Below are 16,570 nucleotides of genomic sequence, written 5' to 3'. Positions count from 1 at the left end.
AGTGGGTTAGTCATGATTAAAATATATTCTTATTGCTAAGGGTTAGTTTCATTTAATAATAACTGGTTAGTTGAAGTATACGCTCAGGGGTCTCGGATGACGTTTGATTGGTCGGATCGCTAGTTCCTGGTAGCGGCTAGTTAGAACTAGATAACTGGAGACCCTAGATTTGGTATGGTTAGTAATTAATAATATAAATGCTTGATTTTAGTCTAAACAATTATATGTAAAGAGGAAAATCATTAATTATCCTTAAATTTTAAGTATTGGCGCAGGAAAAACAGTAGCGCGCAAAAATATGGTTTTGCGAAAATGACGGGACGTTACACAAGAGATGCTATGCGAGAATTTGATTGGTTAAACGAGGTCTTAAGACGATCTTAAATATAAGAACGGACTATGAATACCGGCCTAAGAATTTTCAGCGTGTGCTCTCTCGCCTCTGATGTCACAATCCAATATGGCCGCGGTGAGCACCCAGAAGCCTTAATATTGATTTATTAAACATAAAATTAATTTGAACAATAACAAAGTGCATATCTAAACGCTAAAAAGAGATATATATATATATATATATATATCAAGAGACACGGTAGTGTCTCGCGCCTAGTTTGGGCGAAGCCGACTCTCAGAAGCGAGGCACCGTGTATCTTTACGCGAATCGGACAGTTCGAGATAGTCATAGATTCGGATGCTCAATGGGTACGTTCCGTTTCACGCATATGCGCGCATTTACCTATAGTACACGTTACGTTTACTATAGAAAATGCGCGCATATGTGTGAAACGGAACGCACCTAATAACGGCTGAAGCGATCGAGTTTTTACTAGGTTTAATCGATAGATTGAGGTCGAATTATATAATGAAAGTGTCTTTATTTTTGCTCTACGTGCTTTGTAAGCGGAAATATAATAATGCAAAGTCTAAATATGAAAAATTTCGTTTAAGAAATGTCATCATCGTTCACGCATACATAGTAGTATCTATCGTGCTACACGCATTATTAATCACACGTATACAACACATGCATACACGTATATCACACGTAAACAACACATGCAATAGATGCATGTAGTGGTAATCTTGTACTGTTCTCACGTTTCACAACAGACGGCGTTAGTGGCGCTTCGCGATATTAGCAGCGTGCGGGGTTATGTATTAGATCTTTTGACATATGATAGATTAAGTGTGCGGTTATCCAGAATCATAATTGATTGATAGAAGAAGAAGAAGAGATTTATAAGAATCAAGTAATTATTTCATATTTTTTATAACAATATTAACAATTATATTCTTATGAAAAAATAATAGGATGGTTACGTAACAAGAAAATAGTTATTATTATATTATTATGAAAATAATATAGTATATCACATATAAGTAGTATTGCATATCACATGTATGTAGTATATTGCATATCACATGTATCGTTACCATTTTATTTTACTATTTCTTTCATAATAATAACTACTTTCATGCTACGCTACCATCCTACTATTTCTTTTATAAGTACATAATTATTGATGTAAAATAAGGAAGCGAATAAAAGCTAATAATAATAAATAATGTAAAGATAATAGTGCTATAAATGATATGAGCTATAATAAAGAATTTATATACATTTTTATAGCTCATAGCATTCATAACATTATTATCTTTACATTATTTATTATTATTAGCTTTTATTTGCTTCCTTATTTTACATCAATAATTATATACTTATGAAAGAAATAATAAGATGGTAGCGTAGCATGAAAGTAGTTATATTATGAAAGAAATAGTAAAATGGTAACGATACATGTGATATGCAATATACTACATACATGTGATATGCAATACTACTTATATGTGAGATGTACTATATTTCTTTCATAATAATTACTTTCTTGTTACGCTGCCATCCTACTATTTCTTTCATAAGTATATAATTGTTAATATAAAATAAAGAAACAGTATATTTTGTATATATGTACGTACTCTAATGATTTAAATATGTTTTATATTACAGGACCAGAATGAGGACATTGTAATCTTTTGAAATAGTACTAGAGTTGCTCAAAAAGTAATGCCCTACATTATTTTTTCAGAATATTTATTCAACAATTTATACACAATATACATGGTAATCTCAATCAACTTCTATTTCTTTATGCCAGTACGATACATTATATGTATTTACTTGCCTTTACTGTACCAACTTTTGTCCTTTCCACGTAACCATGTTTTCACATTTGAATCACGCCCTCTTCATCTTCCAAACCGTATTTCGCGAAGTGCATTTAATTAAGTGGTTCAAAAAGTTAAATATTGGAACCTATCGCTAAACTGTGTTAAACATATAATTTAAAGATCTCTGCGAAACAAGATTGGGAAGATGATGAGGGGATGATTGAAGCTGTGATGACATGGTTACGTAGAAAAAACAAGAGTTGATACAGTAAAGGCATACATATACTTGTATCGTGCTAGTATAAGGTTATAGAAGTTGATTGAGATTATATTAAAAAATAATATACACTCGTCAACAAAATTAACGCATATGTATTTTAAGTCAAAATTTCGCATAATTTCAAATAAGTATAACTCCGCTAAAAATGATCGGATTTGAAAAATTTTTTTTTCACTGTCAAGCTTGAAGTCTCTACTTTAAAAACCATTCGTCAGATTTTTAATTTATCCTCCTCCCCCGTACGCTACTGCTTCAAAAGTAAGGACGTGTTTTGTCTCTAAAAAATTGCGTACTTTGACGCACTCCACGGGGTAAAATAAATTTTTTTCGCAAATCTTATCATAACTATCGTAAAATGTGGACTTTTTACTACAAATTTAAAAAAAAAGCAAAGTTCGTACGATTTTTTTTCGCGGAGTTATTACATATGAAAGTTACCCATACATTTTTTCCATTTACCGCCAGCATTAGTATTACCCGACACGCACCACAAGGTTGCTGGTTGGATTTGGCGCATAGTGTGTGTGTGTATGTGTGTGTTTGTGTGCGTGTATGCATGTGTGTGTGTGTGTGTATGCGCCCACGCGTACGTGCGTGCGTGTAAATTTGGGCTCAAATTCCTTAAACAACAATTAGAGCATGCATTAATATGCGTGAACGTATAGAAGAAGTAATCTGAAGACGAGGCGGGAACACACAATTTTGAATGAGAACATTCCTACATTTCCCTCTCCTAACCATACGCACGCACGCATACGCACGCACGCACGCACACATACACACACACACACACACAGCAGAGAGGGTTTGGAGTCATTAAATGGAGAAAATGTATGGGTAACTTTCATATGTAATAACTCCGCGAAAAAAAATCGTACGAACTTTGCTTTTTTTTTTAATTTGTAGTAAAAAATCCACATTTTACGATAGTTATGATAAGATTTGCGAAAAAAATTTATTCCACTCCGTGGAGTGCGTCAAAGTACGCAATTTTTTAGAGACAAAACACGTTCTTACTTTTGAAGCAGTGGCGTACGGGGAGGGAGGATAAATTAAAAATCTGACGAATGGTTTTTAAAGTAGAGACTTCAAGCTTGACAGTGAAAAAAAATGTTTCAAATCCGATCATTTTTAGTGGAGTTATGCTTATTTGAAATTATGCGAAATTTTGACTTAAAATACATATGCGTTAATTTTGTTGACGAGTGTATATTTAAAAAGAAGAAATATCCATGTATGTTTAAAAACATTTCAAACCTGTTTAATAAATAGTTTCTGAAAAAAATGGCATTATTTGAACAACCCTAGTAAATCTAAATCATATACAAAAATGAATGATATCCCTATAAAAACTTACCTTTAAAAAGAAGGTAAAAAAAGGCGCCTAGTATGGGCACGCCAGTAGTGAAAAATTACCCATTGCAAACCTATGTAGAATTGTAGTATAAAAAATTACCTATTGCAAACCCATGTAGAATCATATGAAAAATTATCCATTGCAAACCCATGTAGAATCGTACTACAAAAGTAATGATATAAAAAAAATTGCGCGCCAAGTAAAAGTAGAAACTTTTGTACCAGTGGAAAATTTAAGTTGCAAACCTATAGAGTCGTATAATGAACCAGTGAAAAATTCAAGTTGCAAACCCATGTAGAATAGTATAAAAATTAAAAAATTATTAAAATTAATACAAATAAAAAAAAATAAAAAAATTTTAATTAAAAAAACTAGGCTATGGGTTTGCAATGAGTAATTTTTCACTACTGGCGTGCCCATACTAGGCGCCTTTTTTTACCTTTTTTTTAAAGGTATATATATACACAATAATATAAAATAAAATAAAAAATAATTTATTATACATCTTAAAAAATATTAATTTGTTTAAATATATTATTTTAAAAATTGAACAATTTTCCATAAAACTTACATAAGATTTTGATACTAAAATGAGATCATCAATAAAAAAATCACGAAATTTTAATAAAAATTTAAATATCACAAATGTTTTTTAAGTGCTAAATAAGATTGAAATTATCAAAAATACAATTTTAGAAAAAAATTTCATCAGAATTTTTCAAGATAAAAAAAATAAACACTTTTATTATGTAAAACAAACTCGATTAGAAATTCCATTGGACCAGAGCCCCGCCATCAAATTTAATAATCTAATGTAAGATACTCTCAACTAAACGATTCATCTGTTAATTAACTGCGCGTGATATGCGTATCTCTTAATCAGCGCGAATATACAATAAGAAATTCGAAAGATAGGATCGGCCTAAAATATTATCTTTTTGAAATATTTGAAAATATAGTAAGATATCAACAATCTATTTTAAAATAGATTGTTCGGAATAAATATTTCTATTTTGACAGAGAAATTATAACAATAAAGGATGCAGCACATGAATTAAATTCGTATTAGAATCTGAAAGTAGAGCCGCGAGTTAACATTTCCAATGCGTATAATTTCGCATCTGCAAAAGCAATTTACCAGTAATGTCATACATTTAGAATTTATGTAATATACATATTAATGCGTGTGCGAATATCATTTAACGTTTAAATTATAAACTCAGCCATGTAAGATAATTGATATAGAATTTACTGGAAAAAATTTCATTTATAGATTTAAAGAAAATTCAGCGCTGGAAATGTTATAATTTATATTAAATAATTGATATTGATAAAATATCAAGAGAACTGTAATTATAAAATTAATTATTCTGTTTTCTGCATATTATGACTAAAATTGAAAGACTAGAAAAATAAAAAAATATGTCACGACCTCGTAATATGATTCAATGAACTTTTCTCTTTATAGATATGAATGTAATCAAAATTAAATATAATTTTCTGTAATGTATGCAGTACCTAAATATATACAGATACACAGAACTTGTTAGATGTATGTAACATAAAATGTGAAAAATGCAAGAAACTTTTTTCTGATATCTTAATGATTTTAAAAATAAGTCACATAATGATTGTTTTTGTATTTATTAATTTAAAATTAGTCCACAGTGGGATCTACAGTTCAATCAAGCACCTTAAACACACAAGCGTGCGTACTTTATTATAATAATTAACATATAAAAATATTAAATTTCTTTTAATTTACAGTATATACAAACACACGCACATACACACACATCATTGTCAGGCAGAGCATTACGTTTTAAAAATATAGGAATTGTAACTGCACACCGAATAATTGTCCTCCGGTATCGGCTCGCAGTCGTCGTGTCCATTGGAAATTGCACTCTCACTAGGCTTCATTCCCTTAATGCGATACTTGTTTGTAGGCATGCCGGAAGTAATGCACAATTCCAGTAGAGCCCATTCTTGCGTGGAAATTCGCGAATCCGCCGCCTCACCGACAGTGCTCACCGAAGTGTGACGCAAAGGCAAAGCCGGGTTCCCCGTGCTTTTGCACGCGTAATCGTCGTTGTTTGCTGTCCTATCGCAAACCGGCGCGCACTTCGTCACGTGAGATCGCGCGGGTACGCAATGATTGTCGACGGAATTACCGTTTTCACTCTCCGCGTGACGACACGACGATCTTCGGGCACAGTACGGCGAATTATTTATCCTCTCACGGATATCGTTGTCACAGTTTCTCGACATCTGACCTGACTGTGCTACTAGACCACTGCTGCTCGTCGTTCTCGTCCTCGAGGAACCATTATTAAAATTACTCGATACGTTTCTGGTATAACGCGCGTCCGCCGTGTTGACGTTCGCCGATTTGTACGACGGTGATGAGTGTGGAACGGCATTGTTCTTGGGGGAATAGGCCTTGTTTGTAAAACAGGAAACTGGAGGACCCCAAAAATTCTTCGTGGTTTTCGGACACGGCTCGGACTTTTTGATTGTAGACGTCACCGTCGTAGACATGGAATTTAGTGCCTAAAAATCATCGTTAAAATATGTTAGAAATATACTAGAGAGACATTATCTAGAAATATTTCATTCTTTTCTTTATAAGCAAAGGTATGAACTTTATAAATGACCTACGTACTATGGAATATACAGAGTACAAAAGTATAAAGTGTCGAAACCCCTTAATATTTCCGAAAATACGCATTTTCGAAAAAAATGTTTCATACAAAAGTTGTAGAGTTACATGTGGCGCATTACATAGCAATATTATTATAACTTTGAATAGCGCCAAGGTCACGCGAAGGTCACCTTGAATTTCCTAAATGGAAACCTATATTTTTCTTTGCATATTCTCTTGTAGCTTATCTCGAGAGCTTTTCGAAACACTATAATAAAGTATTTTTTTCATTAAGTACTTTTTTAGTTAATCCCAAGTTTGAAGCAGAAAAGTATTTTTCTTAATGTATTTTTCAACGTCCTGTATACATGAATAGCTTACTTTTGGCATCCCAGATCTAATACACTGCGCCAACATGATATCTTCCTCCTCTTCGGAAAGTCCAACATTATCTTCGAATGGTAAGCGTTTTTTCGTCGCATTCTTTCTCTGCTCTATATATCTTGGCTGAAGAAATGTCGAGGAAGTGGAGGGTGTCGTCTGCATTGCATTCATTACTTTGGGGTTTTCCGTGGCTTGTGATAACGACTGTCTGATGGATGGTGATAAGCTAAATCTTGCCTGGAAATCAAATGGTCCGATAAGAAAATGATTTATAATACTGATTAGTGTGCGACACTCTATATATAAATGGAATATTCTCTTTTCAGAATAATTAGAACCGACTAATAACCTTGGGCATTGCAGACTGTATGCATTCCGTCAAAATTGCATCGTCATCCGAATGATTCAGACTGTCATCGGAAAATTCGTCCGGATGTCTCGGCGATAATTCACAACTTGGCGATTTAGGCCTTATTATAGAATTCTTATTTCCATGATTTGTTTCGACAGGCGAAGACGACGGCGTATCGCATATGTTAATCATGTGCAACATTTCCGACTTCTTGACGAACGGGATGCTACTTGTTGGAGGTAGAGTTATTTGTCTCGCCTATAAATCAAAATCAAAATAATATAATATAATATAATAAGCTGCGTTAATGGTATGATGTAATTGTAGATCTGCAACGCAATAGTTCGGCTTCAGAATTTTTTTTACATACTTTCTTTTTATATAAATATATTCGAGTAACGAAAGAGACAAAGCTGAGCCTCTGAGCCCTCTCTTGAAAAAGTATCCGATCAGAGAAATTAAATACCTTGGGTATGCCCGATTGAATGCATTCATCTAATATTTTTTCATCCTCGCCCGAAAGATTAGAACCTTCATCGAACAAATCACTTCTGCGGCAATCGATCTCGGCTGTCGATTGGCTATCTGGCTCTATCTTCTCCACATCCTCCTGTACACTCGGCATCGAAAGAGCGGACAGATTGGAGTGCGATCCTACCGGAGAGATATCTGCGGGCGTATCCTCCGTGCAATACACGTGTACGGTATCCGAAGCAACGGTATCCACTGCAGTCCTATTCGTCTTCAAGGTACTGATGGGCGTCTCTGCCGGAGTCCCGTGCGATTCCAATCTACTTGGAGTAGAATTTCTTTGATACGACGCTAAGATACTCGGTGATACTTCTGATTGCGCGGGTTCTTGAATCTTCGAGGATTGTCTATATCTGTGAATAGCATTTGTCAATATTATTTTACGTAAAAAGGAAAAAAAACATAATTAAGGCTTCTGGGTCCTCGCCGCGGCCATGTTAGATCGTGACGTCAGAGACGAGAAAGCATACGCTGAAAATTCTTAGATACCATTTATAAATGAAAAGATATTTCGATGAAACTTCAGATGGCTTTAGCACACTTGTTAAATACCTCGCGCGAAAACTATTCGTTTTCCTTGATGTCAATGAGTCAATGAACAATCATGACTTTGTCATGCGGAATGACTGCGCATGTGCAAAGGTCAAACAGACTGAGTCTCATATTACAGTCATTTTACAGCTGTTTCGCCGAAATATCTTTTTATTTCGAAATGACATCTAATAATTTTTAGCGTGTGTTTTCTCGCCTCTGACATCACAATTCCAACATAGTCGATGAGGAACCAAGAGTCTTAAATGTTCGAATTAGTACAATTTTTATAGAAATATACATATTTAGAAAAATCGTTCTACTTGATCTTCTCTGGATCTTCTAATTACCTATTAGTTTGCATTCCCATATTAATACAGGCAGCCAACATATCCTCATCGTCTTCATCGCCATCACTCACTTGTTCCTCTTTTTCTTCGCTCTTCGAGCTGCTTATTGTCACGTTAAGCATATCGGTCTCGAGTTTATGAACGTCCTTTTTATCTTCATCGGGTACTCTTTCCAATTTACAATACATATTTGTATCATTAGGTATTTTGATTTCGTCATCAATTGTAAGGGAACTCAGGCTTGTTGCGCTGGAAAATTCAATAGGCGTCGATTCTTCCTTGAAAGTGGCAATCTCATCTTCGAAAACGCTATTTATTGTGATTTGCGGTTTAGAAAATGCTGCAATAGAGAGATAAATAAAATTTAGGTAATCTTTCAACGGAGAGATGTCTTATATTATTCAGGATATCCAAAAAAAAATTTCTTAAGAATTTCCTGATCTTCCAGACATTTTCGTTTAAAATTTAAGGTAAAATAAGAAAATTTATAGATCCAACTTTCTAAAAATAAGTTTCTTTACTGTATACGCTTTCTAATGTTTTCTATTCATATGGTTGCAAAGAAAGTTACAAGTTGCAAGAAAGCAGTTTTTCCAGCATTCAATACAATTAATTAATTAATTTTTGTAAAATTAAATAAAATTAATTTTTGAACAATAAAGTGCAATATATTACTATATCTAAATGCTAATGATATATGCAAAAATATAAAATAAAAATATAAAACAAAAAATAATTTATTGTAAACTTAAGAAATACTAACTTATTTAAATATTATTAAAAAATTGAACTATTTTTTATGAAATTTTATATATAAGATCTTGATATTAAAAAGAGATTGTCAATAAAATCACATAAAATTTTAATAAAAACAAATATTGCAAAGATGTATTAAATACATGTTTCTTAAGTGCTAAATAAGAGTAAAATTAACAGTCACAATTTTTGAATGAAAAATTCCCCAAATCTCAAAAAAAATTATACGAGAATTCCCAAATTTTTCAGAGATAGACACTCTGTTATTGTTAATGTTATTATTATCATTGCATTGGTGATATTATAAATGACATCATCAATAACATACATAAATGCTGTCGAACCGATGGTCTTACTGTCTCTTCTTGTAGCTTTGATACAAATTCTGCATTCTGAGTTTTATGATTACGTGGACTAGGTAAAGCTGTCTGGGTAGGTGAGTCTGGCAGTTCACTCGGTGAGACTATACCACTGGTCCTACGACTAAAAAGATAACAGAAAATATTATTTTACTAAATGTAAAATTAAAGATATAGTAAATAAAAAATAAAATTTATAAAGATAACATTTAATATACAATTTACCTAAAATCACTGACCACAGAACTACGATCGTCATGGATCGAATGTTGTTCGAATCCACTCAATGAACCAAGCGAACTACAACGCGAAAACATTAAAGGAGTTTCTTCCGCATAATAATCCTGGCCACTGAATGTTACCATTTTTCCTGGAACATATATCACATATTTATACATGTGAAAATATATATATTTTCTCCTCTTTTTATTTTCCTTCAAATTGTCATCCGATACAAACCTTCTTTATCCAGCACACGTGGAGTATTCTTGCGCTCAGACACATTGTCATTTCCCGAAGATAATTCTGCTTGATTATTGTTCAACTCTAGAGCACTGTGATCATCGTTCTCTTTCAATTCTTCCTTATTCACTGAAGATGGTGGCGACTCTACTTTCGATATAACTCCTGGAACGTTATTCTGAGAAGTCACTGCACTACTCAGGGAACTAAGCGAATTGGCACGTGAGAAACCGTGTGACGTTTCCTCCTCGTAATAACTTACTATCTTCTCCGGAGTCACTTGGCCAGAATTTAGGATCGCGGTGTCCTTCGGGTTCTCCTCTTCGAGTTCTTTCGTCATCAGACCATCCTGTTCGTCGCAGTCTGGTGTCTCGGGCTCTTCAACAAAGGACACAGGACTCTTCCTGGCTATTTCAATCGGCTTCTTCGGCATCTTCTTCGGCAGCTCGCTCTCCTTCGCATCCTCGACTCGAAGATCCGACATGGATGTGGCCGTGGAGAAGTTGAAGGGCGTTTCGTAGGGGGTCCCCTCTGTACAGTAAGTCTTGACAGTGTCCTCTTGTAAATATTCCTGCTTCTCCTCCTCGTCGGTGTCGTCCTCGGCGTAACGCAGACTATAATCCGTGGGCTGATCGAGGTCGGTCTCGGCGTAGTCGCCGAACAGATCCACCTTGGAGTCGCGCTCGCCGTACACCTTCTTGGAGACACGACGCGGCCGCTGAACGCCCGGTGACTCGATCAGCTGATTCTGCGGCGGGGCGACATTTCTCTCGGTGTACTTCTTGCTGTAGTCAACCGGCTGATCGTTCACGTCCTCGTCGTCCATATTACAAACGGATTCTGACAGCAGGATTGATTGACTGATTAATTAATTATCTAGGTACATTGTCTAAGTTAAGGTTACAATGTACTAATACAATGAAAAATATATCATAGAAATTCTTCTTTTCTCTTTGACGTATCTTCGTCCGCTGACAGGACAAAGGACAAAGTAAAGCAAGCTGTACTGTAAAGCTACAATATCCTTTCTCATAACGTCCACAATCCACAGCAATCTTCTAACGTTACAGAAGCAGTGTTGCCAACAATTGAAAGCAGTTATACACCAGATTGCTGTTTTCAATACACCAGAAAAGCACTAGTTTTGTTTATTATATCAGAGAGAAACCTGAGAGCGGCCACCGCGATTCAGTGGACGCGTGTACTGATGCGCCCCCTGAGAAAGTAGACGTGAACTACGTCGTAACGCTCGGTAAAAAATATAGAATATGGTTCGAATCCGTGATATGGTTCATATCCAAACTACTCGGATAAGAACCGAGTTGAGAACCAAACCGATGAGTCAGACAAGGACCAACAATCCATCGCTCTGGCTTTGTCTCACCAACGATGAGCGTCTCGTGGACTCGTGCGGCGGCAGGCACGAGATTTCGCCTTTCGCGCGTAGCGTTGCACGTAATTCGAGAAGGACAAAATTTTATGACGTTAAACTTTGGGCAATATATAAAAAATTAAATATATTAAATATAAGGTGTAAAATCAGATTATAAGTTAAATAAAAATTATATCCAGTTTCCTGAGTACAATAAAAAAATTGTTTTCTGACAGTGCATATTAAAAAAAATTGTTGAATTAATTTTGTTTTACATGAATAAATATTCTAATTTGCATAAATAATAAAAAAAAGTGCGAGTGACGGGAATTGAACCCAACTCGTAGTACGTACACTTATTGTTAGTCCGTGGTTATCACGTTACTGATTGTGAGTCGGATTCGATTCCCGTCACTCGCACTTTTTTTTATTATTTATGCAAATTAGAATATTTATTCATGTAAAACAAAATTAATTCAACAATTTTTTTAAATATGCACTGTCAGAAAACAATTTTTTTATTGTACTCAGGAAACTGGATATAATTTTTATTTAACTTATAATCTGATTTTACACCTTATATTTAATATATTTAATTTTTTATATATTGCCCAAAGTTTAACGTCATAAAATTTTGTCCTTCTCGAATTACGTGGAACGCTACGCGCGAAAGGCGAAATCTCGTGCCTGCCGCCGCACGAGTCCACGAGACGCTCATCGTTGGTGAGACAAAGCCAGAGCGATGGATTGTTGGTCCTTGTCTGACTCATCTGTTTAGTTCTCAACTCGATTCTTATCCGAGTAGTTCGGATATGAATCATATCACGGATTCGAACCATTTACCACGCTTTTTACCGAGCGTAACGACGTAGTTTATATACACTTTCTCAGGGGGCGCATTAGTACACGCGTCCGCTGAATCGCGGTGGCCGCTCTTATGTTTCTCTCTGGATATATAATCGGAAATTGAAGTTAACCAACGTTGGTAAAATTGGCCCTTATTCAATTTAACCAACATTAAAAATTATGTTGGTAGTGACAAATTATCTAAAAATATTACTACAATTGCATGCAACTAGGGTACTTTCTGATTCACGCATGATGCGCATGAATCCACTAGATTTTGCACTAAGCGTAAAAACTAAAATTAAATTTCAATACACCAGATTTAGTGCCTAATGCACTGAGTTGGCAACACTGCACAGAAGATGAAAAGAAGAGAAGGCGTAATTTACAAATTTTAGAGTGAGGGTGCCGTCACATGGGGCGTAACTTGCGTAAGCGTAACCAGCGGATCGCCAATCACCGAGTTATTCCGATAGAGCCCTTCGTCGAGCTGGTTACGCTTACGCAAGTTACGCCCCATGTGACGGCACCCTTAGAGTGCGCTGGTCTAGATTCGTTTCCTTCTGTTAGCACAACTCCGATTGGACGCAGCCACTCATATCGACCGGTGCTTAGGAATTTTCGTTAAGGTGCCTTTTCATGCTGACGCTCGACGCTCATTTTTAGCGTCAAAAGACGTCACGTGACCAAAAATAAAGATACCAATTCGTCAATTTTGGTCACGTGACGTCTTTTGCCGCTAAAAATGAGCGTCGAGCGTCAGCATGAAAAGGCACCTTCACACAAGATGCGATTGACCAATCAAAAAGTTATATAAATTATATAATATTAACACAGTATACTTACATACAGTAGGGACAGTCCTTTGTTCTCAAATCAGCCGCGCAGATTTGCTTGCGCATCGTAAGCGACCATTTTTATAAGTCATGCCAATCCCGTTCAACATAAAGAACCCAATAACTCCATTACTGTGATTACATTTATAGTAAAATATAATCTGTAAAACTACAATACTATCATTTTGATTTCGCGTTTTATGCAATATTTAATTTTTATTCAGAAAAAATGATTATAAAATAATATATCGAAAATATTTCACGCAAAATTGTTTTAATAGTAATGGGTACAACAAAAATATTGATACGGTGCTGCAACCTAAAGATATGGCGGATTGCTGAAAGGTCAGCTGAAAAAGATCAAAAGTTCCGACGCTGTGTGTCCCTACTGTATATAAGTATACTGTGATATTAACATGGAGGTAAGAAATAACAGGGGCTCGATTCTTGAATTCATTCGCAAGAGAAACTTAAGGCTGGATTATAGAGGCCGTAAACTTTTTCCGTAACCGTAAATTTAAGGATTCAACCATCGCGTTGCTTGATTCGGCAACGTGATTGGTTGAATCCTTAAATTTACGGTTACGGAAAAAATTTACGACCTCTATAATCCAGCTTTTATGCGCAAATTTTATATTTTATTGTATAAGATACGAGATAAAATGAATAAATTATAAGCATGATTTTAAGAAATAATTTAAGTTTAATAAAATAGAATTTATGACTAATAGCAGAATTTCATAATCAATTTGGTGTAAACAAAACAGATAATTGTTTTTAAAAAATTTATGTAATTTGCAACATGCAGCTGTATACTTTTTCTTAAACTATGTGTTTTCTTCACACCAATTGATTGGTCACATTATTTCGTAGGTCATAAAAATATTAAGGTAAGATTACCGAAAACTGAATATTTTACAAAATATTTTTACATTTAATGTAAAAAATTGTTAACTTCAAACCTTATAACTCAAAAAGTACTTAAGAGAAAAGTACTTTATTATATAGTGTTTTGGAAAGCTCTCGAGATAAGCTACAAGAATATGCAATTAAAAATATTAATAGTGTAGGTCAGGTTACATTTAAGAAATTGTGAAGGTGATCTTCAAATGACTATCCAAGGTCAAACCAATAACACCATCTTATATCCCCCTCGAAGTCAAAAAACTTTTGTATGAAACATTTTTCTCTACGATCGCTTCCTGCAAAGTTATGAGGGGTAAAATAGATTAAAATTGGACACCCTATAGCTGTGCATATATACATATAAAAATTTAAAGAAAGAGAACAAATTATACAGCAAGTTATACAATATAATGTTTGTAGAATATTTTGTTCTCTTGTGAGACGAATTATAAAAGAAAGGGACGGTTATTAACCACGTTCTTTTTTTCTCTATTTTTCTCTTATTTCTTTGCGTATCTATTTTTGCTTATATATTATAGTATATATATATGTTTATCTTATTTATATTATTGCTTGCAAACTTTGTGTGAAAGCTACTATTCGAAAATATACAGGGTGTCCCGGGAGGAAAGGTCACTACTCTAAGAGATGATAGTATTGATCATTTTAAGCAAAAAAGTTCATATAAACGAGAAACGAGTGTAAAATAAAAAAATGAAAAAGTAAAAAAAAAAGAAAAAAGTTTGAAATCACATCTGTCTTTTTTTTTACTTTTTCATTTTTTTCATTTTTACTTTTTTTACTTTTTCACTTTTTCATTTTTTTACTTTTTATTACGCGGGGAAATCCTCATGGATACCCTCCAATCCTCGAGGAAGTAGTGCCGAACTCTAAAGGCCATCGCACACGGATTTCCGTAACCGTAAGCATAAAAGGGTGCAGTTCCACGTAGAAGAAAAAGCGGAACGGAAAAGAAGTATAGTGGGGGTAATCATATAATCAGGACGTTTCTCCAAAAGACATATCATACCTAGCGTTCTCGTATGTATGTATCTAGCATATAGTCTTTCTTGTTCATAAATAAAATTTATAAATTTATTTTTATATACAATAATAATGTCATCGGTAAATTTTTTCATTATAATATAAAATATGTGTGTTTTATTTTCAGATATATACCGGGTGTCCCATTTTAAAGGACCCACTCAAATATCTCAGAAACACTGCATTAAATCAAAATATGTTTCCTACAAAAGTTGTAGGGTTTCGAGGGGAACATAACATAGTAATATTCATATGACCTTGGGCGGCGTCTCCAAGGTCAAGTGAAGGTGAGAATAAATTTTTTAAATGGAAACCCATATTTTTTATTATAACATCTTTTTCTACTAATTAATTTGAACAACTTTTATCTGAAGCATTTTTTTATTTTCTTCAAAATTCACCTTGTCACCTTCAAATTCTCACCTTCACTTGACCTTGAAGATGCCGCCCAAGGTCAAATGAATATTACTATGTTATGTCCCCCTCGAAACCCTACAACTTTTGTAGGACACATTTTTCGATTTAACGCAGTGTTTCTGACAATGAGATATTTGAGTGGGTCCTTTAAAATGGGACACCTGGTATATTAAATTTTGTGACAATTTATAAAAATTACACTTAACATTAAATTAGGTGTTAGATTGTATATTTTCCATAATTAAAGTTGACAGAAAGAAAACTAAATTATTTATGTTTTTTTATTAATTCAGGAACAATTAATATGTGCATATTGTGACTGGGTGTTAAAATCTTCTCAAATTGCAGAACATTCTTGTTTTGCAAAAATTACAAAGAAGAAACGCAATTGATAGTGATAGATGATGCCAGAGATGTATTTTCATAAAAAGTATCATAAATTTTACAGATATTTGTTATGGCATCTTAATTTTGTGGAGTTGTTTTCCACTCTCTAATTCTCTTTATTAATAATAATAATATTTTATTTGCTTTTATTTCAATTTCCTAAAATAAATAAAAAATATTTATTATTATAAAATATTTATTAAAAATATATTATTCTGAATAAAATATTTGTTACAATATAAAATGTAATTTTATCATCTTTTTTCATATAAATAGTTTAGTTTAATTTTATATTTTCACAAAATATAAAAACAACAGAATTACACTAAAATAATATATTTCTCTGTTAAATTTATAATATTATAAAGTTCTTTATTCCGTTCCGCTTTTATATGGCTGGATTCCCCATGGAATATATTTTACGCAAAAACGGAAAAAATTCTAACCTAAAATTTGCAATAATTCTGAATTTGCTTTGTTTTCCGTAAATTTATATTCCATTGGAATTTTCCATTTATTATAAAAAGATATTTTTTTACAAAATTGATTATTTTTGTTAACTATAATTCATAAAAAATAATTTTTTA

The 16,570-nt window shown here is 33.7% G+C and overlaps 1 protein-coding gene and 1 long non-coding RNA gene across 3 annotated transcripts; one reads left to right on the top strand and one right to left on the bottom strand.

The window, feature by feature from the left end:
- Positions 1–5,621: 5,621 nt before the first annotated feature.
- On the bottom strand, positions 5,622–11,245 carry LOC145941785 (adenomatous polyposis coli homolog). 2 transcript variants are annotated; one of them, XM_083048075.1, is made up of 8 exons: positions 10,173–11,244; positions 9,939–10,083; positions 9,683–9,837; positions 8,599–8,938; positions 7,653–8,070; positions 7,184–7,444; positions 6,832–7,071; positions 5,622–6,359 (listed from the first exon to the last, which is right to left on the bottom strand). In XM_083048075.1, the coding sequence occupies exons 1-8, from the start codon at positions 10,999–11,001 to the stop codon at positions 5,622–5,624; spliced, it is 3,126 nt and encodes a 1,041-aa protein (XP_082904201.1). In that variant the 5' UTR covers positions 11,002–11,244. The 2 variants fall into 2 exon arrangements, with proteins under 2 accessions (XP_082904201.1, XP_082904202.1); XM_083048076.1 differs by lacking the exon at positions 5,622–6,359 and adding an exon at positions 6,573–6,718 and having other exon boundaries at positions 10,173–11,245.
- On the top strand, positions 6,978–7,658 carry LOC145941786 (uncharacterized). Its single transcript, XR_014426218.1, has 3 exons — positions 6,978–7,085; positions 7,161–7,425; positions 7,514–7,658. It is a non-coding gene; the product is annotated as an uncharacterized LOC145941786 (long non-coding RNA).
- Positions 11,246–16,570: the final 5,325 nt, after the last annotated feature.

This window comes from Prenolepis imparis, unplaced genomic scaffold (genome assembly GCF_030444845.1).
Source record: "Prenolepis imparis isolate NDT839.2.m4 unplaced genomic scaffold, iyPreImpa1.0 SCAF_10, whole genome shotgun sequence".
NCBI lineage: Eukaryota > Metazoa > Arthropoda > Insecta > Hymenoptera > Formicidae > Prenolepis > Prenolepis imparis.
Note: the sequence above shows the minus strand (reverse complement) of the source record. Positions and strands in the feature narration are given on the sequence as shown.